The sequence below is a fragment of the Rhinolophus ferrumequinum genome, chromosome 18 (assembly GCF_004115265.2).
Source record: "Rhinolophus ferrumequinum isolate MPI-CBG mRhiFer1 chromosome 18, mRhiFer1_v1.p, whole genome shotgun sequence".
Taxonomy (NCBI): domain Eukaryota; kingdom Metazoa; phylum Chordata; class Mammalia; order Chiroptera; family Rhinolophidae; genus Rhinolophus; species Rhinolophus ferrumequinum.
The window spans coordinates 57,544,594-57,572,490 of record NC_046301.1 but is presented as its reverse complement, the minus strand read 5'-3'; the positions used below and the strand labels follow the sequence as shown (position 1 = coordinate 57,572,490).

Genomic DNA, 27,897 nt, shown 5'->3' with positions numbered 1-27,897 from the left:
TGATGGAAGTGATATTTTCCCTTATGTAGCTTATAGTCTAGGGAAGAAAGTAGAAAGCACACACATAATTAATTAATGACCACAATGAGTGCAACCATTGAAAAATTGTAGCACATTTTGGAATGACTAATGGGATATTTCATACGCTCTGGGCAAGTGCTTTTAAGCTGAAGCTTGATGGAAAGCAGGAATTATCCAGATGAAGAGTGGAGATCACAGTGTTCCAGGTTATAGCATATGCAAAGGCCCTGAGGCTAATGCAGGGGGAGGACAAGGGGAAATGGCATTAGCTGTATCTGAGGAGGTGGGCAGAGGTCAGATTCTGCAGGAATTATGAGCCATGCAGAGAATTTTGGGGTCTTTTTGCTGGGAACAATGAGGAACCATGAGAGGTTTAAATTTTTTAAATTATGGATTATTTTAGGCATTAAATATGTAGGTAAATTATAGGGAGGCAATTAAGTACAATAACAAAATGAATATATCTGAGGCCCTTGCCAACACAAGAAGTAGAATAGCTTTAATGTCGTTGTGTGTCCTGCATGCTTCTTCCCCATTCCATATCCTTGTCTGCTCCTGAGAGGGAACTGCTTGGAATTTTGTGTTTATAAATCCCCTTCAAAAAGCACCACCCCTTCCCCCCCACCCATATATCTCTAAACAATACCTTGCTTGGTTTTGTTTGCTTTGAAGCTTTATAAAACATCTCAGAGTCCCTGATATTGTAATGTGTAGTTCATTTATTTCCACCATTGCATAATATAGCAATGGATGGATTTTAAGCAGGGGGTGATGGAATCAGACTTGCGTTTAGTCATCTCTTGCTGTGGTTAAGTCTGCTTTGGTTGCTTTTGTTTTCTTCCTAGGGGTTCCCTTCAAGTGTAAAGAAGATGTGATACCCAACAATAAATGGGTCCTGCTATGCCAAGGGGGAGCTGTGGCAGGGACTGAACATGTAAGTATTTTTGAAGGTTTCTAGCTCTTGAAGTTTTCCTAGAAATCACTTAGGTAGGAGATTGTTTGCACCTTCAACAAAGGCAAAAATAAGTGGCCTGAAGAAGACAGTAGTTTATTTTTCTCTTTGTAATGGTCTGAGTGTAAGCTGCTGAGAGCTAATATAATAACTCCCTAAATTGTTCTGCCATCATTAACACAAGACCTCCTCACTGTGGTCCAAGATGGCTGCTGCAGCCCCTGCCATCACATCTGCATTCCAGCTGGTGGACAGGGGAGAAGGGGAAGTGAAAGGCACTGTCCTTCCCTTTAAAATTATGACCCAGTATCACTTCTTATAACAGCTCATTAGCCAGAAATTAGTCACCTGGTCACACTTAGCTACAAAGAAAGCCGAGAAGGGAGGACATTTGCCTATTTAAAACTTGAGGATTCTTTTACTAAAAGAAGAAAAGATGTTGGAGTCTCACTACCAGTGAAGATGTTGGTGCTATATGTGTATGATATGGGGTGGGTGATACACAGCTCCCAGGATAGGCAAAGGGGAATGTGGACGTCCTGATTCTCTAACGAAGTTGATGCAATGAGTAGTCTCCGTGAGCATCTTCAGGAATTGATGTCACTACATTAAATCGTACCACTTCATGGTAATTTAGTTTTGGAATTCCAATGCACTTTGGACCATTATTATTATTATTTTTTAATTTTTTGTGGTGAAATATATGTTAAAAAGAAAAACAAAAAAACTCTCACCATTTTAGCCATTGTAAAGTATACAATTATTAGGCAAAATGATTACTGGTACTTAACATGACCCATGCTGTCAAAGGAAGCAAGCTGACCACAAATTCACCCCAAAAGGGGTGGGCCTGTGTCACCTAAAAGGAATGTTCTTGCATAGACAGGAGGGCCCATTAAGTTGTTTCCTGCTTTGGATCTACAGCTCTTAACAAGCGCATATCACTGGCTACAAGCCACCTGTGTTCTTGGAGGCTGTATGTATCAAATTCCACTCCCTTTCTAAGATCTGTCCTCTCACTGCTGCCCACAGATGCTGCTTCTGTCCATAAGTTCCCTTAATAAACAAACTCTTGATGCCATGTTTCCCCGAAAATAAGACCTAGCCAGACAAGCAGCTCTAATGCGTCTTTTAGAGCAAAAATTAATATAAGATCTGGTCTTATTTTACTGAATATAAGACCAGGTATAATATAATATAATATAATATAATATAATATAATATAATATAATATAATATAATATAATATAATATAATATAATATAAATATAATATAATATAATACCGGGTCTTATATTAAGTTTTGCTCTAAAAAATGCATTAGAGCTGATTGTCCGGCTAGGTCTTATTTTCTGAAAGAGGGAGACACCTCTTTCAGTCTCTTGGCCCCAGGAAATTTTCATAATTGGTGAGCTAGCCTGGAAACCTGGGAAATGGGAAAGGAGTGAGAAGCTTCTTGGGGGACATCCTAGGTTGGCCATCAACCTCTGTGGGGAGGGCTAGCCCCTATGTTGGATGTTTGTGCCCACCACATGTGTACGGGGACCCGGGGAAAAACAGGCTAGTTTGCTCGCTGAGGATCGTCTGGCCTGTTGTGGTAAGGAAGGGTCCTGTACAGAAAACGTCAACCATCAGAACATTCCCCTGCTGAATTGCTAGACATTGCATGTAAATTTCAACAAAAGCCTTGAGAAAGCCTTTCAACTTGGATGATGAGGGTTTGGGCCACAGGGGCCACTGGTATCTCTCTCTCCCAGCCTGAAGGAGAAAAAATGATTAATATCACCATTCACATGGGCGTAAGGCAATATCTGCTTGGAGATCATTTTTTAATGGATTGGATAATAATGGAGATGTTGGGGGCCTGGCCAAATGAAGGAGACCTCTGGGGACAAGCCAGTCCCCGGAAGTCCATAGAGGAAGTTCAAGCTTTGTTGCTCAAAGTAGGAATGAGGCAAGCTATCTAAGCCCAGGTGTTTGAGAGGCTCACAAAGTTGTGTTTACTGCAGTTAAGAACAATCACCTTTTGCAGGCAGCCTCCAAAGAGTGGTATGACCTTTTAATTTCCCTTTTAAGTCCGATATTCAGGCAAGGTGATTGATGTGGGGTGGGGGTAGGCAGATTTAGGTGAAACTGAGCAGGGCTGAAATTGGGTCTGCCTTGTGACTAAAAAGAAGACTCCAGGGTGTCCGCACTCCGAAGAGTAAATCTAAACATAAGAGGCCCATCTGTGTCACCCGTAAATGGAGGTGGCATGATTTAGTAACAAGTGGGACCCCGTAGGAAGGCCTGATGCAGTTCTCGTGGAACTGCAGAAAAAGTTACGCTGTGGCCACCAATTCTGGCCTCTCCCTTTGGCCCCTCTGGTCACTGCCAAAGATGAGACAGAGCCCTGGTCCCCAGTCCACCACTGAATTTACCCGCTGGGTTCCTCCAGTTCCCCAAGACTAGCAGTGGGACCAAGGTCACCCGCAAGTAAGGGTGATGGGAGCAACTAGAGGCCTCACACAGAAATCACAATATATTGATCCCCTGAAACAAAGGGAAGACGTTTACCCTTGTGAATACAGATGCAGAGCCACCCTCATATATGGTAACTCTAAAAAATTTGGGGGATCCTGGGCTGCCATGGATGGGTATGGGGGAAAGCAGTATGAGTAAAAGTTTTATTATCCATCCAAATAGGATGCCTTCCCATCACCCCTATTTACTGTTCATTTCCCCAATTTAGGAAAATATTTTGGGAATGGCTATTCTCCTGGGAAAGGCATTACAGACATCAGTGGAGGAATTTCGTCTCCAAGTACAGGAGGTTAAGGCCACCCTGAGAGGCCAGGCCCATTGGGAACCCATCAACCTCTCTCTTTGGTCTCTGGGCTTTGGGAAAATTTCACAACAATTCCGAGGCATTTAGTACATTCACAATGGTGTGTGACCATCACCTCTATCTCCAAAGCATTCTCATTGTCCCCAAGAGAAACCCTGTGCCTATTAAGTTAGGTACAGGGTTCCTGTCCGTTCCTTCCCCCAGCCCCCGGTAAACACTAATCTACTTTCTATCTCCATAGATTTGCCTGTTCTGGACACTTCACATAAGTGGAATCACACACTGTGTGGCCTTGTGTGTCCGGCTTCTCTCACTGAGCACCGTGTGTTCAAGGTCCATCCACGTTGTAGCGAGTGTCAGCACCTTCTCCTTTCTGTAGCTAAATAATATTCCATTTAGACACTGATTTTTTTTCCCCACCTATTTCCCCATCTTTTTACCCCACTAAATAGTTTTGATTCTGTGTTTATGTTTGACTTTTTTATTCATGGAAGAGAAAGGTGCTGTGTTTCCAATTCTGATCAAACGGTTAATTTTTTTTTTTTTAAGATTTTATTGGGGAAGGGGAACAGGACTTTATTGGGGAACAGTGTGTACTTCCAGGACTTTTTTCCAAGTCAAGTTGTTGTCCTTTCAATCTTAGTTGTGGAGGGTGCCATTCAGCTTCAATTTGTTGTCCTTCTAGTCTGGAGGGCGAAGCTCAGCTCCAGGTCCAGTTGCCCTTGCTAGTTGCAGGGGGTGCAGCCCACCATCCCTTGCGGGAGTCTAACTGGCAACCTTCGGGTTGACAGCCCACGCTCCAGCCAACTGAGCCATCCAGGAGCTCAGTGGCAGCACAGCTCAAGGTGCCGTGTTCAATCTTAGTTGCAGGGTCGCTGCCCACCATCCCTTGCGGGACTCGAGGAGTTGAACCGGCAACCTTGTGGTTGAGAGCCCACTGGCCCATGTGGGAATCGAACCGGCAGCCTTCGGAGTTAGGAACATGGAGCTCCAACCGCCTGAGCCACCAGGCCGGCCCTCAAATGGTTAATTTTTTATTTACCTGAGAATTCTAGAGTTTCCTGACACCTCAGGCACTCAGCCACCCATTCGCTGGGCTTTGTGGCCTCGCTTGTACATTGCATGCGTGCGGGAGAGATAGACCAATGCTCAGTAACGCTCTTCCCTTTGGGCACAGGTTCCGTTTTGCTCACTGATCAATACCACCCTCAGCATTCTGGATGAGGTCTGTGCAAACAGAACCACCGCTGTTTCTCTGCAGGTAACGACGATGTCTTTGTCATTGTTTTGTGTTCCGAACATCTTGGAATATTTTGGGTGCAGAAAGTCTCTTTATAATTAATGAGTTATGAGTTAGCATTTAATTTATGACAGTTGTAAGGTTTTAAAAATTAACATAGCGTAAAATTGCCCTTTTCTGTGCAATTTTAGGAGTTTTATCAGTACCTGAATAGATTGGTGTAACTACCATCCAATCAGAATACAGAACAGTTCCAACCCTCCCACCTCAAACTCCCTGGAACTTTCCCTTTCTAGCCACCTACTCCCTCCACCACTAGCCCCTGTGAATCCCTGATCTGTTCTGTCATTATCGTTTTGTCTTTTTAAGAACGTTACATAAATGGAATCACACAGTATATGGTCCTTCGAGTCTGGCTTTGTTTACTGAACATAATGCCTTTGAGTCGTCGATGTTGTGTTTATCAATAATCCCATGTCTTGTTTTGGTAACCATTAGCGACATTTAGTACATTCACCATGTTGAGCAGCCATCATTCTGTAGTTCCAGAACATTCTCATCACCCCAGAAGGAAACTACATAAGCAGCTCTCCTCATCCTCCCTCTCCAAACCCCTGGAAACCACTAATCTATTTTCTGTCTCTGTGGACGTGCCTGTTCTGCACATTCCACATACATGGAATCACACACTGTGTGGCCTTGTGTGTCCGGCTTCTCTCACTGAGCACCGTGTGTTCAAGGTCCATCCACTGTAGCGAGTGTCAGCACCTCCCTCCTTTTCATGGCTGAGTAATATTCCATTGTCTGGAAGGACCATCGATTGCTTGTCTGTCATTTTTGAAGGTTATTTGAATTGTTTTCACTTTAACAGCATTTCTTCATTGGCCCACCCCCACCCCAGCTTTTGGTGATTATAAGTAAAGCTGCTACAAACATTGATGTGCGGTTTTCGTGTGGTTGTACACCTGAATTTTTATTTCTCTAGGGTATGACCTAAGAGTGGGATTACTGGGTCCTTATAACTATAGATTTAAAACCTAGTTTTTCTTACATCTTTAAATTGGACTAATGGATGTTGTTATTTTATTTATAAATTCTGTTTTTTGGTATGAAAATAAGAATAATACTTTCATTTGTAATTTGAATAATTTAAAATTAATTTATTAGTATAACATACTTATTCATGAAATGTACATGCATTCATAGGGTTTTTAGATTAAACTTCCATAAATGATGAACCCTTTTTACAAATTTAGTTAAATTTCCTGAAATATTTCATACTACGTTTACAAATGTTATTTCCCTCCAAACTTCAAGTACCTAATGAGGAAGTTTATAAACCTAAAGTCAAGTTCACTAGATACTTAAGGAGTTCATGAATCCAGTCAATCAAATGTACAAATATAATAATCCAGATTTTTTAAAAGTTCCATACAGTTTATAAACAACCACACTCTCTTAAATCATTCATATTAAAATCACAAGTCTAGTTGCTTTTTACAATGAAGTCATGTGGCTAACTGGTAGCTTCTCTAATGTGTCAGATTGTCCCAAACCCTTCAAACCACAGATTTCCAGATTATGCCAAAGATTACAAAACCTTCTAAATTTAACACAAAAGTATTACCACGATGGAGTTTGTCTGCTTAAATGAAATTTTAAAACTAGGCTAAATTTGTTTTATTATTTTTAATGTTTAATATTTTTTTTATGTTACTGAGGATACAAAGTAACCTTCCCCGCTAAGGAGAATATATTTAACATTCCACAGGGAGCTTTAATGCGATTTCAGCAGCCATGGAATTGAGGGCTACTTTTTTCCAGGATGACTCTAGTTGAGATTTTTCTGTTATGTCAGTGGGGAGGGATCCCAAACTCCTGCCTTTTAGTTGGGAAATAGTTACAGAACTCAGTGTACTCTGTTTCTTCTGGACAAACATATCTTGAGTTTCACCCTTACCCCCAGACTATATTGAAATTTTTTTCATCTTTTTATCACCTAATTTGGATAAATAGAAATTAGTATCTTTGCTAAGGTTTCAGTTAATGTTCTTCACTGTCTGACTGAATTCAATCATTTCTTCCTTGCATTTAGTAAGTTGTGAATTCTTTTCATTTTTTCATTTTTTATTTTTATTGGGTTCAGAGTCACATTTTATAGTCAATTTATTAACAATAATCAATGATAGGGAAAGCATCAATGTTAATATTACTATTATTATTATTGCTGTTCTTTTCTTAACTCTATTCCTCAGACATAACCAATGTTAGCATTTAGATGTACACCTTTCCATACCTTTTTACTTTGTGAATGCATGTATCAGACACACAAAGACATGGAAGCCATTTATTGAGCATCTACTATGAGAAGTTTAGAGCAGTGATTAAGGGTTTAGCCTCTGATTCCAGACTGCCAAGGGTCAAAGCTTGTTTCTGCTAGATATGTGTCTGTTTCCCCATCCAAAAATGGAAATAATAAGACTGTCATAACTCTCTTCCTAAAATTAAATAAGTTAATATATAACCTAAATGGCTCATAGTGTTAGTTATTTTTATCTTATGTGCCAGAAACATAAATACCATAAATATAAAATTTTAAAGTAGTTGTTTTTTAAACTAAATGAGATAATATATACATGTCATTCTATAATGTGCTTTACTAAAAATAGCTCATGGGCCTTTTTGCTCACTAAATCACGTAGGTACACTGTGTCATTCTTTTATTAACATCTGCATACTATCCCATGACCTACTTCCATCATTTACTTAACCGATCTGATGGACATTTAGGCTCTCTGACTTGCTATCACAAATCAAACTGAAATGTGCATCACTGAGCACGAGCCTTGCACGATGTTTAAGTATTTCTGGATGGATTAATTCCTGGAAGGGAAATTTCTACGTCAAAGGGTATGTGGAATTTATTCTGTTACAGGCGCTGACATTGCAGCCATAAAGGCTGCTCCAATTTACATTCCCAATGGGGCCTCTTGGATCAAGAAAAAGAGGCTGAGTGGCTACCCTCTTTCTTTTCTTTTCTTTTTCTTCTGGTCTTTTTTTTTTTTAAATTAAAGTTTATTGGGGTGACAATGGTTAATAAAGTTACTTAGGTTTCAAGTGTACAATTGTGTAACACATCATCTATATATCACGTTTCTGTTTACCACCCAGAGTCAGTTCTCCTTCCATCACCATCTATTCGATCCCCTTTACCCTCATCTCCCACCTCTCTCCCCCCTTACCCTCTGGTAACCGCTGAACTATTGTCTGTGTCTATGAGTTTTTTTGTTTTGTTTTGTTTTGTTTTTACTTTTCCTCAGACTTGAGGTAGTTTTCTTTTTTTTAATTAATTAATTAATTTATTTATTTATTTATTGGGGTGACAATTGTTAGTAAAATTACATAGATTTCAGGTGTGCAATTCTGTATCACATCATCTATAAATTACATTGTGTGTTCAGCACCCAGAGTCAGTTCTCCTTCCATCACCATTTATTTGATCCCCCTTACCCTCATCTACCACCCCCCACCCCCCTTCCCCTCTGGTAACCGCTGAACTATTGTCTGTGTCTATGAGTTTTTGTTTCTTTCTTTGTTTGTCTTGTTCCTTTGTTGCTTTCAGTTTTATATCCCACATATCAGTGAAATCATATGGTTCTTGACTTTTTCTGTCTGACTTCTTTCTTTTTTTTTCTTTAAATTAAAGTTTCTTGGGGCGACTATTTTTAGTAAAGTTACATAGATTTTAGGTGTATAATTCTGTAATACATTATCTATATCTCACACTGTGTATTCACCCCCAAGAGTCAGTTCTCTTTCCATCACCATATATTAGACCCTGTTTACCCTCTTCTAGAGCCCCTCTCTCGTCTCCCCCTTACCCTCTGGTAATCCCTAAACTATTGTCCATGTCTATGAGTTTTTGTTCTTTCAGTTGTTTGTCTTGTTCTTTTGTTGTTTTTGGTTTATATACCACATATCAGTGAAATCATATGGTTCTCTACTTTTTCTGTCTGACTTATTTCACTTAGCATAATAATCTCAAGATCCATCCATGTTGTTGGAAATGGTCCTATTTTATCTTTTCTTATGGCAGAATAGTATTCCATTGTGTATATATACCACATCTTCTTTATCTAATCATCTATCAAAGAACACTTTGGTTGTTTCCCGTCTTGGCCACTGTAAATAAAGCTGCAATGACCATCAGAGCACATATATTTTAACGGATAAATGTTTTCAGATTTGGGGGGTAAATATCCGGGCGAGGGATTGCTGGGTCATATGGTAATTCTATTCTTAACTTTTGAGGAGCCTCCACACTGCCTTCCATAGTGGCTGTGCCAATCTGCATTCAGGATGCCCTTTTAATTCTTCATTTGTCTAGACCGTCAACACACTCTCTTGATGAAAGAGAGAGGACAGCTACTATTTCACTGATGAGAGACAGAGAAGAAGAAAGAGAGAGAGGGGGAGAAAGACAGAGAGAGAGAGAGAGATAGAAAGTGAGAGCAAGTGTGCATGCAAACACCACTTTCCTTGCAGAGTATGGCTGAGAGATTTGCCTCTGTGCTTGAACAAATATCCACGTGGTCCAACCTCACCAAAAACGAGACATCCACCTTGGTCACAGTCTTACTGGAGAGCGTGGAGAGCACCACGCTGGCAGCTCTTCTGAAATCCTCAGCGAATGGCAGTCAGATTATTCAGACGGAACACTTGGGTAGGCTGTATCCTTCATGGCAAGGTCACACCTGGGTGCTGATTCTGAGGGGTGACTTTAGCAATGTGATTCTCCATGGTTTTCCCATCTACCATTACCCCAACTGTTTCAAACCTCTGAACTCACAGCGAAGCAAGTCTAATCATATTAACAACATCTCCTATGTATTGCGAGTCATTTGCTGTGTTCAAATATTTCCAGCTCTCTCTTCTGGGCACATTGTGGAATGGTACTTCCTGGCTTGGAGTTAGGTGGGATTTTGTGATAGTTCTGAGTTGTGAATGGAATAGTTGCCAGTGTGAGACCTTCCAGAGCTTTCTTTCCCTTTGCTCTGGTGGCAGGCCATGTTTCAGGTCACAATTTCTCCATCTTTGCAGGTCCCAGATAATACAGAGCACAGTCCCAAGTCAGTGTGTTAATGAGAAATACTTGTTATTTTTAATTCACTAAGATTCGGGGTTGTTACTGCTGCATGACCGATACTTTCCTGACTAATATAGCTTGGCTTTACCACCCCGAACATGCCTGATCTGTGACCACTTGGGGATCCTGGGTGCTATAGACCTTTTACAGCAGCACCCTATTCCTGGTACTAGTTCCAGTATCAGTCACATAACCTAAGAAATTCCATCTTGATGGGTTCCCAGGAGGCCAAGAGGTGGAAATAGAGTATTTGGTGGACTGCCTCCAGCAGTGAACAAGGCTGGCCTCGTGAGTCTTATATTTTAGGGAGTTGAGTCAGATAATAAACAGACATCTGGTATACCAGATAGAGCTAGTGCTACTGAGAAAAATAAAGCAGGCTGAGGGGACTACAGAGCGTCAGGATTAGGGGGAGCATTGCTGTCTTACACAGGGTGGCTAAAGGAAGGCTTATTGGGGCAGGGACCTGAGGGAAGGGAGCCCTGTAGATAATTTGGAGAAAAAGCAAGTTCAGGAATACTTGGTGAGTTCGGGGAACACTGAGAAGGCCAGTGTGGCTGAAGTGGAGTAGAGGACTGTAAAAGCTGTAAGGGGAAGGAATCAGAAAAACAGGGAGAGGAGATTTTGTAGACAAATACAGGGACACAGGATTTTATTTGAAATAAGAAGCGGAGGGCAGAATTGGAGAGTCAGAATAGGCATGGCATTTTCTGGCTTACATTTTTAAAAAGTACCTCTGGTTCCATTATCTATTACGTTTTCACAAAGAGTCCTGTAATGAAGGCCATGATACAGGCGAGAAGTCTGGGGCTCAAAGAGGTTAAGACATTGCTCAAGTTTACACAGCTGGTGAGAAACAGAGCATGTGGGCATCCTAGGTAGTGTCACTGCAGAACCCGAGCCCTTGTCCACTATGCTGGGCTTGTCACAGTCCCTTTCTATTTCCTTTGGCTTTGGAAAACGTGTCCAAATTTGGAGTTGCCAAAGGGCCACAGCTCTATTGCCTTCCATCACTGTTGGCTTCAACCCCATTTTTCCCTGGTGTTTCTCCTAAGATGTGAGAGTTCACTCATTAAGCTCCTCCAATTGGGTTTCTCATTTATTAAATGCTACCATCCGTCTATCATTCATGAAGGGGCTCAAGGTCATTCCAAGGATGAATTGGTCTTTCCATCCTTTCCTTGGCTTGCAACCGGGGATGTGAACCTGTGTCAGAGAGAAACCAAATTCACAACCCACTTTCTGGGTGACATCATGCAAAGTCTCCCTTTCTCCTTTTAGACATCGAGAGCAAAGTTATCAAGGACGAATGCACTGAAGAGAATGTGGCCTTTAACTTGAAAGCCAAAGGGGATAGGATGAACATTGGCTGTTCTATAATTGAAGCATCTGAATCCACAGGTACAGACCAGCTCATGAGACTCAAGGAGGGTAGTCTGGGTGCATTCAACCAGCAAATCACCTCTTAGGTTTCAAGACATGTGCCAGGTGGTGAAAGAATCAGTGATGGTAGAGGCGGAAAGAGCCCATACCCTCAGAGATTTCCATCTGCTAGGGAGGTCAGATGCTGCATAAACAATATCATAATACTGGAGTATCAAGCCCTTCACTCTCCGATACAGTAGCTACCGGCCATCTTTGATCATTGAGCTCTTGAAATGTGGCTAGGCCGTGAGTGTAAATACATACCAGATCCCAAAGGCTTGGTACAAAAAACAAAGCATGTAAGGTATCTCATTAATAATTTTTTATATTTATTACATGTTGAAATGATAATATTTTGCATGTGAGTTAAAAATTATTAAAATTAATTTTACCGGTTTCTTACTTTTCTAAAATGTGGCTATTACAAAATTTAAAATTATATATGTGGCCCATACTATGCTTCTATCGGACAGTGCTATTCTGTATCGCGGTTGGCAAGCTTTTCCTGTAGAGGGCTGGTTAGTAAATATTTCAGGCATTGAGCGCAGTACAATCTGTCACAACTATTCAACTCTGTCGTCATAATGCAAAAGCATTCATAGATAATCGGTAAGTGAATGCATGTGGCTGTGTTATAATACAACTTTTATTCACAAAACAAACCAAAAAACCAGACACTGGCCCGATTGGCCCGTAGACTGTTAAATGTGGAAACTTTGTTCCCACCGCTGAGTCAAACTGTCCTTTAGAAATGCACATTCAAATTTATTTTTAAATGTAGCCTAGATTTCTCCAGGTGATAATACCTCAGGCTCTTTTTTTTTTTTTTTTTTTTTATGATTCTGTTGAGGGTCACTGACCTGAAGTCACTGGTGTTTCAATTTTCAGTGCAGAGATGCATGCGATATTAAAGTGTGTACATGTGTGTATATGTTGGGTCATCTGTAATACCTGCTGAGCAGATGATTTTTTTTTTTTTTTTTTTTGCACTTGGGGAATTTGCAGGGGCTACTGGAGTGGCTTTTGTCTCCTTTGTGGGTATGGAGTCTGTTCTAGATAAGAGCCTCTTCCAAGACCCGTTGGCCGACTCCAAGATGGAGCTGAAGATGAATTCTCACGTCGTTGCGGGCATCATGACAGGGGAGAAGAAAGACGGGTTCTCTGACCAAATCATCTACACTCTGGAGAATCTCCAGGTTTGTGATGATGTCTCCACTGGGCCCCCACTACCTATCCCCACTGGGCTTAATTCTCATTTCTGATGGGGACCCTTTAAGGCAGCAAGCGTCCACAATTTCTAGTGACTCGAGCCAATCCTAGAAGAATGAGCTCTTGTATTTGTATGTGGCATTCTTCCACTCCTCAACAGGCAAGACTTAGGTTAGATTAAGTAACACTGATGCACGGGCAGATACATGGATTTTATTTACACTAGCTATGACCAAGTAAGTAGTAGAGACAGGTCTGGCATCCAAGACATTTCTTTTCATCACTACACATCGAAATATCAGCATCTTTCTCCATCCCCAACAGAATATACCTGTATCTTTGTATCCCATGAGTGGTCATCTTGACTCCATTTGAGAGGGATTCTCAGGTGACCAGGGCCTTTCAATTTTCAGCCAAAGCAGAAGTTTGAAAGGCCCATCTGTGTGTCCTGGAGCACAGACTTGGGCGTTGGTAGGTGGACGTCGTCTGGCTGCGTGGTCCTGGAAGCCTCCGAGATGCATACCGTCTGCAGCTGTAATCGAATGGCAAACTTAGCCATCATCATGGCTTCTGGGGAACTCACGGTCAGTATTGATACTCTGTGCTCGGGTTCCCCAAATTCAATGGGAAAATACTGACTAAACGTCCATGTGTGCCTCTCATGATGTTGTGTATTATAGGGGGCGGGGTGGGAGTCATGGGGACAGAAGGTAGTGTGCCGTGCCTCTGCCCTTGGGGAATTCATGGTCTGGTTGGGAAGCCATGACACTCATACATCAAATGAGGAATGACTCTAAATAGGTACAGGCACAATACCAATCACAGATCCTATTTAATGAACATCCTACTATATTCTGGACTCTTTATTTTAAAATGTTTTTTAAGGCCCTTTTTATAGAATGGGAGGCTCGGTAGTCTGCCAAACCATGAAGCTAGTAATTGATGGAGGTGAGATTTGAACCCAGGATAGTCTGGCTCCAGAGGTCACTTTCCACTAAACCAGAGGTTATGCTGTGGGAATTCAGAGGTGTTTCCGTGAGAGCTGGTGCTAGATCAGGAAGGAAATAGAGTATGAAATGAACGTTGGTGAGTGGGTGGACTTGGTAGAGAGGAAATACATCCTCATTTGTGCTGTTGTGAGTATCCTTGCCTATCACACCAGATCTGAGGTTCAGTTTTCCGGCAGGAGGACCAAAGTGCTATTTAGAGGAATATAAGGCTTAGGACTTAGAATTGGATCCAGAGCAAGACTGACCTAGTTTCAAGTCCCATCTCAATCACTTCTTAGCTGTGTTTCCTTGGGCAAGTCACTCAACCTCTCTGAGCCTGAGCCCAGTTCTTTCATCTCAAAAATGAGAACAAGAAAAAAAATGGTGATGACAACTAACATTTCTATAGCATGTAATATGTTTCTGACACAGTTGTGAGTACTTTAAGTATTTTAGTAAAATCCTCCTAAAATCCTAAAACAATCCTATAAGGTAGTTACTATTAGTCTCCTCTTCTGAACAGATGAGGAAAGTGAGGCACAGAGCAGTTAAGTGTCTTGTCCAAGCTCGTATAGCTAGAAACCGGTAGAACTGTAGTCACTTTTCTTAACCACTATGTCACAATATCGTAGTGAGGAGCTCATGAGATGGTATCTTGCATATCTTTAACATATCTTTGTTTAAAATGTTTTTTTTTTAATTGGGGAATATTGGGGACCAGTGTGTTTCTCCAGGGCCCATCAGCTCCAAGTCGTTGTCCTTCAATCTAGTTGTGGAGGGCACAGCTCAGCTCCAAGTCCAGTTGCCATGGTTTTCAATCTTTAGTTGCAGGGGGCACAGCCCACCATCCCATGCAGGAATCGAACTGGCAACCTTGTTGCTGAGAGCTCGCGCTCTAACCAGCTGAGCCATCCGGCCACCCAGGTTAACATATCTTTAACACAGAGGTTCAAATAAGTTTAGAATTAATTAAAAATTAACTATGAATAATGGTACAGGGGAAGTGCTCAGCTCATCATACTACTCCCAGAAGCTGAGGCGTCTCTGAATACCTGTGTATCAGGCCTGATTCAGTACAGGAAATAGGAGCTGCTCTAGGTGTTTCAAGCAGGAAGGAATTCAACACATGGAATGGAGTACTCCCAAAATTGCTGGAAGGAATAGAAGAGTTGAAGTCAGGGGGCTGCCTCTTGAATTTTGCCTTCAAGATCATCTGTCTGCAGTTTGATACAGAGGTCAGAAATTGCTACTGTCAGGTCACCCCACATCCATGGAATTAAAGATCGGACAGTTGGAATGTGGAGTCCAGCCACAGCTCACTTCTGTTTGCAGAAAGTTGGTATCTGCCTTCCCAAACTTTCATCTTCTTAGAGAATTTAAATGATATCCAGGAACTTAGCCTCAAGAGATTCTGGGAAATGTAGTTTGTAGATATCCTGCCTTAGGAATACATGGGGTGGGGTGTAGGACAGGGTGCTGATGGATGCCAATAGAAGCCAAAGAATGATGATGGATAATATCTAGTGTACTCTGAGTGTCAGAGGGAGGAAAGGTCCCCAGGCTCTTTCTGCCCAAGTCAGTAAGAAGTCTGGATAATTCCTTTTCCTGCTTGGAGGAATGTTGGTCTCTGTCTGAATGGCGTATCTCTTTCCTGACAGATGGAGTTCTCCTTGTATATCATTAGCCACGTGGGCATGATCATCTCCCTGGTGTGTCTCGTCTTGGCCATCGCCACCTTCCTGCTGTGTCGAGCCATCCGTAACCACAACACTTACCTCCACCTGCATCTCTGCGTGTGCCTCTTCTTGGCTAAGATTCTCTTTCTCACCAGTGTAGACAAGACGGACAACCAGGTCTCACATCCCTCAGACTATGCCCCCGTCCAGCCCCATCATCTCCACATCTGCCTCTGCTCATCCCTACCCAACACCTTCTATAGTAGTCCCCGCCTCAGGACCTTTGAACGTGCTATGCCCTCTTTTCATAATAGTCATCCTCCAGCACCTCACCTGGTTGACTCCTTCTTGTCATAGGTCTCAGTTTAAAATCGTCTACTGTGGCGGTCCCTCCTATTACTCTTTAAACCATTGGTTCTCACTTGGGATGATTCTGCCCCCTAGGGGACACTTGGCCCTATTTGAAGACATTATTGGTTGTCACCACTAGGTGGGGGTGCTGCTGGCATTTAGTGGGTGCAGGCCAGGGATGCTGCTAAACATCCTGTAGTACACAGGACAAGCCCCCACAACAGAAAATAATCTGGCGATAATGTTACAACTGTCACTACTGCTACAGCGGAGAAGCTCTACTTATCACTTTATTCTGCTTTCTTTCCCAGCACTTACTTGAAACCATATCGATTATTTGTTGTTTTACTTGTGTACCTACTTTTGCCACTAGACTGTGTGCCCCACGAGAGCAAGAATTTTGGCCAGTTTACCTCCAGAAGTGTGCCAGAAACATGCTAGGCTCTCGGGGTTTTCCCAAAGGAGCACTGCTAACGTGTTGGGTGCCGCCCCATTCTCTGGGCACAGCTTCCCCTCTCACTGTGGGGTGTTTAGCGTCCCAGCCCTTTGAGAACTAAATGCTAGTGGGATACCCCACTCCCATCGTGTGACCAAGGGTGGGCAAACTTTTTCTATGAAGACACAGATATAAGTATTTGCGGCTTTGTAGATCCTACAGTCTTTGTCATAACTACTCAACTCTGCTGTTATAGCGTGAAAATAGCCATAGAGAATACATAGACGGGCGTGGCTGTGTGGCCATGAAACATTACTTACAAAACAGGCAGCCAGCCCAATGGCTGTAGTTTGCAGGACCCACCCCCGCCCCCACATATTCAAACGTCTCCTAAAGTAGGGTGATCGTCTACTCGTTTCTCCCCCAAAATTCTCCCAGCTTTAGCTTTGACAGTCACGTGTCCTGGGATAACTCAGTCCCAGGCAAACCAGGACCATCAGTCACCCTACCAAAGGGATGGTGCCACCTGTGGTAAAGAATATCTCTATAAATATTTGTCGAATGAATGCATGGGCAGTGTTTAGGGGAATGCCAATCACAGAAGGCCCTCCCCTGCCCTCTTCCTCTGAACCTGCTCCTTGGAGGCAGGGAGGTGAGGATCCTGAGTGCGCATGCTTCTCCTCTCCAGGTGGGCTGCGCCATCATCGCGGGCTTTCTGCACTACCTTTTCCTCGCCTGCTTCTTCTGGATGCTGATAGAAGCCATGATGCTCTTCCTTATGGTCAGGAACCTGAAGGTGGTGAATTACTTCAGCTCACGCAACATCAAGATGCTGTACCTCTGTGCCTTTGCCTATGGGGTCCCAGGGCTGGTGGTGCTCATCTCCGCCAGCGTACAGCCACAGGGCTACGGGATGCATAATCTGTGAGTGACACCCCCCTCTCTCCTGGAAGACCCTGCTGCCAGGGTTCCTGATGATATGTACATGAACCACAAGAAGAGCAATGATAATATGAGTTGTGTGGCTACCATTTATTGAGCTCTTTATGTACTGTTGGTCTCGGGGCTGCCATGTACAGTAACACAGTTGTGCACTGCACAATTTCAGGAGCCACTGTTTTCATTATAGATGAATGGTGGTGATGTAAACAGTGGACTTGATTGTAAAGTTTTAAAATCATGGACTTTGGAGCCAACCTGCTTGGGTTTGAGTCCTGGCTCCACTTACTTTCTAGCTGTGCTATCTTGGGTAAGTTACTTAACCTCTGCATGCTTCCATGTTCTCATCTATAAAATGGGCGCAAATAACAATGCTTACATCATAGTGTCGTTGTGAGGGTTAAATTAGTTATTATCAGCAAAACATCTAGAACAGTGTCTGGCGCAGAGTAAAGCCTTACTCTTGCCATTATTATAACCATTATTATTACTGTTGTTTGTTTTAAAGCAAAATATGTTTGTTACATGGTTCCGTGCGAGATGCCGGTAAGTACTAATTTTAAAAAAATTGTTTTTGTATTTATTTCATAGGGCATTAGAAAAAAGTTGCCGGCATACCAAACTCATGATTTCACAGACATAATTCCATTGTATAAGTAACAAAAGTGAGTCAGTTTTGAGGGGGAAAGATTAGGTAAATAATAGGACAAGCAGTATGTGGATAGGGCAGAGACTCACTGTGTTATTTCATTTAATCCTATGACATACCCTTCAGACAGTGTTGCTGCTCTAATTTACAGATGAGGAAACTGAGGCTCAGAGAGATGAAAGACTTTCTCACCAGGACAATAAGAAAGGCACAGCATGGAAACATGAATCTGGTTCTTTCTAATCCCAGGGCCCCCATTTATCACCCCATGCTATAGGAACTTTGCTGTGCTGTGTTCGGGCATTAAATGTCCAGGTTTCCTCCCTGTCTGCCAATACTTCAAGAAAGGTCATGAGATAAGGGGTAAGAGAAAGGAATTCAAACTAAGTGATCACCCATCATAACCTAAATCCTGTAAGCTTTACAACCATATTATCTCTGTTACTTCTCAACAACAATCCTGTGTTAAGACTAGGAGTCTTCACTGTGTACAGTATAAATACTGTCCCCTGGATTTGTGCAGTGCACAACCGGTGCTGTTGTACATGGTGGCCCTGAGATCAATAGTACGTAAAATAACAGCTTAATAAATGGGAGCTACAGAGGAAATTGAGGCTCAGCCTAGTTACAGAACTTGCCAGGGTCACATAGCTAGGAAGTGTCCAAGCTGAATTCAGGTCTGACTGCCTGGTCAGGAGATGGTGGTGACAACGCAAGGCTGCTGTGATGACGTGGCATGTGGGAACCGGGACGTTCACAGAACGCTTCCTGGAGGAGGGAGAACTTGAGAGGGCCTTGAGCTCTATTGAAACGTACACAGGCAAAGAGGAAAGGGAGTGGCAACAGAGGTGAGGACACAGGTGAGGGGGAGCTCGAGCTGTGTTTGGAGAACAGATGGACTGGACTGGAAGGAGGGGAAACTAGGGGGACATGACATTTGAAGAATACCTTGTTGGCAGAGGGAAACAGTTTTAGAAGAGAACAGCATTGACAAGGATTTGAGATGACCTTCGGAAGCACTAGGAAAGTAGTGGGGAAGTGAGACAGCGAAGACCGGGAGCAAGTGCGAGGTGCATTCATGAGCAGGCCTTGCTGTGAGTAACGGGGGTCAATGCCCTGGGTACCAACGGGAGACAGTGTAGAGTGTGCACCACCGTTATCCCGTCTAAGAGGTGGGGGAGCTGGTGTATTTATCCGCCAACTTCCTCTCACCGGCCAATGGTTGAGAGCTATACCCAGGAAAACAAACTTTCAAGCACTTTTATTCTGATGCCCCCAAGCAGAGAGCTAGACACTGATAGGGAACTGGCCAGCATTTGCTGGAGTGGTCATTCCCGAAAGGGTAAGGACAGTGTCTTCTCATATTGCAAACCTTTTGTCGCCATGTGTCACTCCACTACGGGAGATTCACATGCCAAGGAGAGAAAATGCGGTTGGCCAAACTTGATTATTTTCCTTCTTTTGTGGAGGGAGGAGTACTTCTGCTAAAGGAATATTGGGGTGCCATTACTGAAAGTAGTGGAACGGTTGCTGGGTGGTGAAAACAGCAAATACCTTACTAGAGGCATGATGGAAAGAGGCAGTACACTCTTCCTTTTTTCCTTCCTTCCCCCCACTCCTCCTTCATTTTTTTATATTTATTTTTTAAAGTTTTTGTTATATAATTGACATACAACAGTATATTAGTTTCAGGTGCACAACATGATTCGCTATTTTATACATATTGCAAAATGGTCACATCACCACAATAAGTCTGATCTGTCGTCTCACCTAGCTACAGAATGTTTCTTGTGATCAGAAATTTTCAGATTTACTTTTTTTAGCAACTGTAAAATATGCACTATAGTGTTATAATAATATGTATAGTTGCCATGCTGTAATTACACCCCCAGGACTTATTAATTTTATAACTGGAAGTTTGTAGCTCTTGACCCCCTTCACCCATTTTGCCCACTCCCACTCCCCACCTTTGGCAACCGCTCATCTGTTCTCTGTATCTATGTGCTCGGTTTTTGGTTTTTTAAGATTCCACATATAAGTGAGATCATGTAGTATTTGTCTTCCTCTGACTATCTCACTTAGCATAACACCCTCAAGGGCCATCCATATTGTGGCAAATGGCAAGCTCGTTCCTTTCAAGTATGGAATGCCTTGACCACGCAAGGCTTCGTACCGAATGCTGGGTCTTCAGAGATAACAAAGCATTCAACGTCCACATTCTTGTGCAGCTCATAGTCTAGTAGGGGAAGATGGACAATTGACTAGTAAACGAAAAACTGAACAAGATATTTGTGATACTGATAGATGCTATAAAAAAAAACACAAAAGGCAGCAAGCTCTGCTAGATAAGGGCCAGGAGTTAGGGACAGGATACTTAGCTAGGGAGAGTCAGGAGTGGCTTTTCAGAGGAGGAGACATTTGAGTTGAGATTTGAATGACAAAGTGTGCCAGTGGAAAGTTCTGGAAAGAGGGAAATGGGATTATAAAGGTTATAAATTGAGCATGGGCTCTACCTGGGGTACTAAGTGAATCTTTCAGGAATATTTATGGCAGGAGGGTCAGAAAGGATTTGCCAGGTTCCAAGAAAACTGAAATGTGACCTGTCCCATCGTGAGCGTTTTCATCTCCCAATATTCTCTTCCATCAGTGCGTTTGGCAGGGCATGCGTAATTAATTCTAAGGTCAAGACTCTGAGACAAGCACAGACTTCTTCTGTTTCTCTCCATAGCTGCTGGCTGAATACGGAGACAGGGTTTATCTGGAGTTTCCTGGGGCCAGTTTGCGCAATCATACTGGTAAGCAAGTTGCTTGATGCCATGGGTTCTGGAGGCGGGACCTGACCCAAGGGATCAGGAAGCGCCAATGGAAGTTGCAGAGCCGAAGTCACTTATTCCTCTGTCATGTTCTCCCTTTTGATCCTTCATTCTTGAGATTTCCAAGTTCAAGCATAATTTCTTTGACGCATGATTCTTTCTATGCAACAGATAAATCCCCTGGGAGGGACCACAGTCTTCTTTGTCCTCTGTTTCAGTAAGAAGGGGTCTATCAATCTCTTCTGAGCACAGATGTTGAATGAGAGAAAAGGTAGAAAGATTTTCCCCCCAGCTTTTTTGAGGTATAATTGCAAATAAAAATTGTATATGTTTAAGGTGAACAACTTGATGTTTTGATATAGGTACCCATCGTTAAATGATCAGCACCGTCAAGCTAATTAACATTTCCATCATCTCATATAGTTACCTTTTTTTTTTAAGATAAATTTATTGAGGTAACATTGGTTAGTAGCGTTATACAAATTTCAGGTATACAACATTATAATATGACATCTGTTGCTCACCACCAAAAGTCTAGTTTCCTTCCATTACCATATATTTGACCCCCTTTACCCAATTCGCCCTGCCTCTACCCACCCACTGCCCCTCTGGTAACCACCATTCTGTTGTCTGTGTCTATTTAGTTTGTTTTTGTTTTGTTTTGTTAGTTTGTTACTTTTTGTTTCATTTTCTGCCTATGACTGAAACATGGTTTTTGTCCTTTTCCATCTGACTTATTTCATTAGCATAATACCCTCAAGATCCATCATGTAGGAAAATGGCAGGTAGAACACTTAAAATCTACCCCTTTAGCCAATTCTAACAATACGACAAAATGTTAACTATAGTCACCATGCTTTGCATTAGCTCTCCAGAACTTACTCGTCTTGCATAACTGAAACTTTGTAACTTTAGACCAACGTCCCCCATTGCTCTCCCCCCAGCCCCTGGCAACCACCAGTCTCCTCTGGGAAGCCTGAGCACTGTCTCCTTGCCTCCTTGCCTCCAGTCCAGATTCTGCAGTCCTGCAAGATGATGTTTCTTCTGACTCATGGTGTCTTGTTTCCTTGTGTCACTTGTAATTGTTGATTGTGAGTTCATATTTGACCATTCTAAGTCTTGGGAATTCTTGTAGTTGTATTCTTTCAGAGGGTTTTTCTCTGACCTCTATCAGATTTGGATGGGTATGTATTAGTTTCCCAGGGCTGTCAGAACAAAGTATCACAAGCTGGGTAGCTTAGAACAACAGACTTTTATTGTTTCAGTTCTGGAGGCCAGATGTCTGAAATCAAGGAGTCGGCAGGGCCAGAATCTCTCTGAAGATCTTAGAGAAGCTTCTGTTCCAGTCTTCTCTCCAACTGCTAGGCTTAGGCTTGTAGAGGTCTGTCTTTTCCCTGCGTCTCTTCATCATCTTCTTTCTGTGCATGTCTGTCTCTGTGTCCAAATTTCCCTGTTTCAGAAGGACATTGTATGGATAAGTCATATGGATAAGGGCCCACCCTTATGACCTTGTTTTAATTTGATAACCTCTGTAAAGATCCGATCTTCAAGTAAGGTCACATTGTGGTCCTGGGGGTTAGGGACTCCACATATCATTTTGGGGGACACAATTTAACCCATAACAGGGCACTGATCTTGATTCTAACTTCCCAGTTGCATCCAGTGGAAATAAATGAATATCACCCAAATGAGAACAAGCAAAGGCTATTTATTTGGAGATTGCTATAGTAAGGGAGCCAGCCACCATGACTTGCATTTGTTAGAGACTCAAAAGCAGGCAAAGGAGTGAGAAAGCTTTACAGAGGAAAAAAGGGGAAGCTTCAGGTGTGCCCTGATTGGAGGCTGTAGGGAACCCTATAGGTGGGCTAACTAAAAGCAGGGCATCCTGTGTAATTGGTTAGGCATATTGGCTTTCTCCTAAGTTGGAAGCAGGGACAGAAAGTAGAGAGGCTATCAATAGGCTATCAATGGCTTAATCAAGTCCCAGCCATTTGGGGTTAGGTGCTATAGGAGTTATTGCTGGGCTCCCTGGAGTGGTTACTACAGGCCGTGGGTCAGACTTCTGCTTTTAAAGATGGTCTGGCCATTGTCTGTTTGCTGACCAAAATTAATTTTAGATTGTAATTAAAAATAAAAAGCATTTATTTGAACAAAAGGAACTGCAGCCCAGGAGATACAGATTCAGGTAGCAACCTGGGGAAGAACAAGGAAAGGCAGGGTTTATAAAGGTAAAAACCAGAAAGTGTAATTCTTTTCTGCGAATGAAGGGTTGGTTGCTGGCTAGGTTAACAAGGTTTGGTTAGTTCCAATACACAAACAAGGAGGGTGAAAACTACAAGGAGGAGGTCAAGTCCGTAGGTGTCCAGGCAGCAGTTGTTGTTCCAGCATGTTTATTGTCTCAGCCTTGAGCTGAGTTTAGCAACAGGTTAGCAACAGAAGAGCAGCTCTGAGAATTGAGGCTCAAGATATGCAGAGGCCCCACTTCCAGAATAGCGTCCCAACTGTAATTTAAATGGGTCTCTTAGCAATGCTTGTTCCGTTTTTTCCCCTTTAAGTTTGTATATCCAGTCTCTCAATCCTTTCTGCTTCACTTTGTAGATCAATTCCATCCTTCTGTCTTGGACGTTATGTATACTGAAGCAGAAGCTTTCCAGTGTCAATGCTGAAGTCTCAACTCTCAAAAACACCAGGTGCACGCTCCCGTATTTCTTTCCTCTCCTTTTCCAGCCTCCCTTCCTTCTTCCCACAAATGTTCACTGAGTACCTTTTGTATGCCTGGTCCTGTGCCTAAGACAGAACAGCACAGTATCTACATCTGGGGACTCAAACTCCAGGTCTGCCACTGACATGCTGTGTGACCTTAGGCAAGTTATATAACCTCTCTGAAACTCAGTTTCCTCACCTGTAGAATGGGGATATTAATATTGTGCACTTTATGTGGCTTATGCAGCATTTACCACAGTTACTAGGGAGAGTGAGTGTTTTCATATATTGAACCTATTAATACATTTTCTAGTTCTTCTGTGCATACTTATGTGTGTATACTTTTAATGCCTGTAAGATTCACTTTCCCTACCTCTAGGCTTGGAGACTCTGCCCCATTTTTATTCCCACCCAGGTGGTGGGTCACAGGGTGGCAGCCTCGGACCATTCTTGGGAGCGTGGCCCCTAAGGACAACAGCCACCTCTCAGCACCTTATTCTCTGCAAATCTTCTCCCCCAGGTTGCTGACATTCAAGGCCTTTGCCCAGCTCTTCATCTTGGGGTGCTCCTGGGTGTTGGGCATTTTCCAGATCGGACCTGTGGCCAGTGTCATGGCCTACCTGTTCACCATCATCAACAGCCTGCAGGGAGCCTTCATCTTTCTCATTCACTGTCTGCTCAGCCGCCAGGTACAAAGCTATTGTCCCCCCGCCACTAACTCCCCCTCCTTCCAGGGGATGTGCCTGTGCCCACACACATCCTGCATCTGGGAGTGACTCATCTCCTGTGTTCTGTGACCACCTCCAGGTACGGGAAGAATACTGGAGATGGATTACCAGGAAGACCAAAGCCAGGTCGCAGTCCCAGACCTCAGGGATCTTACTGTTGTCCATCCCCTCCACTTCCAAGACGGTGAGAGACAGCGTTTGATGCATGTTCTGATTGAACAGAATGCCTGCTGCTTCGCAGTGTCAGACATGGCTGTGCATTGAGTACCTACTGTGAGCTAAGCATATCCATGTGCATTAGCTCATGTATTAGTGTGTGGTTCGGGAACCAGGCTGCTTGGGTTTAAATCCCAGCTCTTCCCCCTTAGTAGCTATGTGACCTAAAAAACATAAAATAATGACTCATACAGATATAAAATGAACATACGTTAAGAATCTTCTTCTATTCATTAATCAGTGAGGGAACCTGCCCCCTCTCCTGAGTTCTAGACACATATGAAAAGGTCAGACAATTAAATTCGCGAACTTTCCACCATGTACTTACACAGTAGAAAGTTCACGAAGTTAATTGTCCAAGCTTCACATAACCAACCACCTACCAGATACCCCCACTTAAATGTCTACCAGATGTCACAAATGTAACGTGTTCAAAATTGAGCTTCATCCCCTCACCTCCCATTTCCAAGGAGGGTCCTCTCTCCTTCTGTTGCTCAGCATGAAGCCGTGGAGTTGTTCTTAACTCTGCTTTGCTTCTCACCCTCCGTCTCCAACCCATCAGTAAGTCCTGTTGACTCTTCTTCAAAATGTATCCAGAATCTGACCACTTCTCTTTTCCTTTACTGCTTCTATTCTAGTGCAAGTCCTATTATCTCCTGCCAGGATTATGGAAATAGTCTCATAAGGAGTCTCCCTGCTTCCCTCTTGCCTTTTTTCCCTTTCCCACCTTTGGTCTGTTCTCCCTGCAGCCACCAGAGGGCGCATGTGAGCCCCTGAGTCTGGTCACCTCATTTCTCTGCCTATAAGATTCCATGGCTCTCACTTACTCAGAGTAAAAGCCAAAGTCCTCCTGAGGGCCCGCAAAGCCCTGCCTGATCTGACTGTCTTTTCCTCCCTGACCTCGTCTTCTATTAATCCACCCTTCACTTCGCTCCATCCATACCAGCCTACTCAGGATTCTTCAAACATGCCAGGCTCACTTCCTTCTTAGAAACTTTGAACTGGAAGCTCATTCTGTCTTGAATGTTGTTGTCCTGGTACTCACTTGGCCAACTCCCCCACTTCCCTCATCTCCTTCAAATCTTTGTTCCAATCATTTCTTATCAATGGTGTTTCCTCTGACAACTCTTATTTTATACTGCTTCCTCCTCTTGTACCCTGCCCTCTTGTCCTGACTTTCTTTTCATAGAACTTTCCACTTTCTAGCATACTATAACTTTCTTATTTTATTATTCATGGTCTTCTATCCCCTACTAGAATGTCTTATTTTTTTCACTAATATATTCCAAGCACAAGTAACTAAGATCCAGTGGCTTAAATAAATAGAGAATTCTTCTTCTTCTAAGAATCAAAGCCCAGAGTTAGGTTGCTGGGAGTGGTATTATAAAAGATCTAGACTCTCCCTGATTTTCCATTCCACTAGCAGCATGTTGGCCTTTCATCAAATTATTTTCATGGTTTCAAGAGGGCTGCTATAGCCCCAGCAATCACAACCACGTTCAAGGCTGGAAGAAAAGGGGTGGAGCAGAAGTGGCAGACTCTCCTTTCATTCCTCTCCCGTTAACAGGAAATAAAACCTTTGCTGGAAACCCTTCAGCAGATTTCCCTTTCACCTAATTGGTCAGAATTTCATCACGGGACCACCCATAATTACAAAAGAATTTGACAAATCAAGTATTTGACTTTCTAGTTTCTAGAGCAGGAGTTATCATTGGTGAAGAGATTGAGAATGGCTCTTGACACAGACAATAGTTTAGTGGTTACCAGAGGGTAAAGGGGGTAGGGGGTGGTAGATGAGGGTTAAAGGGGATCAAATACATGGTGATGGAAGGAGAACTGACTCTGGGTGGTGAACACACAATGGGATTTATAGATGATGTAATACAGAATTGTACACCTGAAATCTATGTAACTTTACTAACAATTGTCACCCCAATAAGCTTAATTTTTAATTAATTAATTAATTAATTAATTTTAAAAAGAGAGAGAGAATGGCTCTTGAGTTTGTCAATGGTGCCCGACCCGCTAGGGATAATCACTGTTAACATTTTAATGTTTATCCTTATAGTCTTTGTTGCCGTATTTATCTCTCTCTGAATTTATAAGACCCATGCCCCTTATGGATATGACCCCTGAAATCATATTTGTACTACTGCTGCCGCTGATTCTGACTTCTCTCTCACAGGGTTAAAGTCCTTTCTTTTCAAATACGCTGTGGAGCAACATTCAAGGAAAGCAGGTGTCTACCCTGAAGTTTCCCCTTCCCCGCCTAATGCAGAAATACAGGACCTCGTCAGCCCCAGAACTCTGTAGGCAATTCAGAGCGTGGATGGGTGGGGAAGTCTTCCCATGGTTTCGTGTACTAGTGAGAAATTAGTTTCTCTTCCGGATGACTATTTCATCTTTCATGGTTTTGCAACTCTGACTTTCCAGAGTTTTGTGGAAATAAGAGATCTCAGTGCAATGGCATGAGCAAGATAACCTGGTTACTATTTTGTTTTCTCCTGAGATCGTTGGTGCGTGTTCCCAAGGGTGCCTCTCCAGCACCTGTCATGTGCCAGACACAGCGGCCCTCACTCAGTGATGTGCTGACTGACTGACTAACCCTTCGACAAAGACTCCTGATTTTAAGGAAATAGTCAGTAAAACTGTAATGACAAGCCCAGGGCATAAATAAAGCACATAGACCTAGAGGCTACTTTGGCACAAACACTTGAAAGTTATGCTGGTGAGTAGGCGTGGTCGATCGAGCAGAACTCTAGCATTTAATGGAAGGTTGAAGTATTTGATAACAACAGCCTTTGGAAAGAGTTTTGGTTTTCTGGGATCTTTCAGGGAAGACATCTCCCTTCCTCCCAGAAACTCTTTTATGACTTGACTAGGATTCACCCTATTAACAAAGTTATTGCCATCCTGCCTTGCTCTCTATCCTCCATAAAATCTTGAGTGCCAGGGAGAGAAGGAGATGAAAATTTTGAACGTCGATTCTTCCTCTCCATGGCCACTCTAGTTCCTCTCTACTCAAAGTGTGGTCTGTGGCCCAGAAGTGTCAGCATCACCTCGTTAGAAAAGCAGGATCTCAAGCCCCACCCCAGATCTGCTGAACCAGAACTTGCTTTTTAACAACATTCCTAGGGAACTTGTATTGTACGCGTGAATGAATGTTCTAGAATATTCTTTTTGCCTTTCTGATAGCCTAGCTTGTCTTTAAAACTAGAAAGGAAATGTTGAATTTGGGACTTTGCACCTGCCATTCCCTCTTTGTAGGACACCTTTCCTGAAAATTCGACGAATTTCTACCCTTTCTTTGAGTCTCAGCGTAGTCAATCACTTCAACCAGAAAGTATTCTTTGAATCTACTGAAGAAGGATTGGATGTCACCTTTGTGTGTCCCCTAAGTCTTCATGCTTTCTACCCTATATTATAATTTCTTTTTTTCTTGGGTGTCTCCAACTTAGACTGTACAGAGAACTAAGTACAGAGAATTGTATTTAGTAGATTCTCCATAAATATGTTGAATAAAAGAGTGAATGAGTGATTACTCTCCACTTTGAAGACAAGAAAACTGAGGCTCAGA

General features: G+C 42.7%; 1 protein-coding gene across 1 annotated transcript in view; it reads left to right on the top strand.

Moving 5' to 3' along the window:
* ADGRE1 (adhesion G protein-coupled receptor E1) overlaps positions 1–27,401 on the top strand; it is a 67,126-nt gene extending 39,725 nt beyond the window's left edge. Inside the window, exons 15-27 of the mRNA XM_033134949.1 lie at positions 867–955; positions 4,978–5,061; positions 9,586–9,763; positions 11,468–11,587; positions 12,617–12,807; positions 13,234–13,404; positions 15,468–15,662; positions 16,961–17,196; positions 20,589–20,655; positions 23,272–23,363; positions 23,897–24,065; positions 24,184–24,288; positions 26,506–27,401. Of these exons, the coding sequence (XP_032990840.1) occupies positions 867–955; positions 4,978–5,061; positions 9,586–9,763; positions 11,468–11,587; positions 12,617–12,807; positions 13,234–13,404; positions 15,468–15,662; positions 16,961–17,196; positions 20,589–20,655; positions 23,272–23,363; positions 23,897–24,065; positions 24,184–24,288; positions 26,506–26,511 (1,703 nt within the window). The 3' untranslated portion in view covers positions 26,512–27,401. The remainder of the gene's footprint in view (positions 1–866; positions 956–4,977; positions 5,062–9,585; positions 9,764–11,467; positions 11,588–12,616; positions 12,808–13,233; positions 13,405–15,467; positions 15,663–16,960; positions 17,197–20,588; positions 20,656–23,271; positions 23,364–23,896; positions 24,066–24,183; positions 24,289–26,505) is intronic.
* Positions 27,402–27,897: the final 496 nt, after the last annotated feature.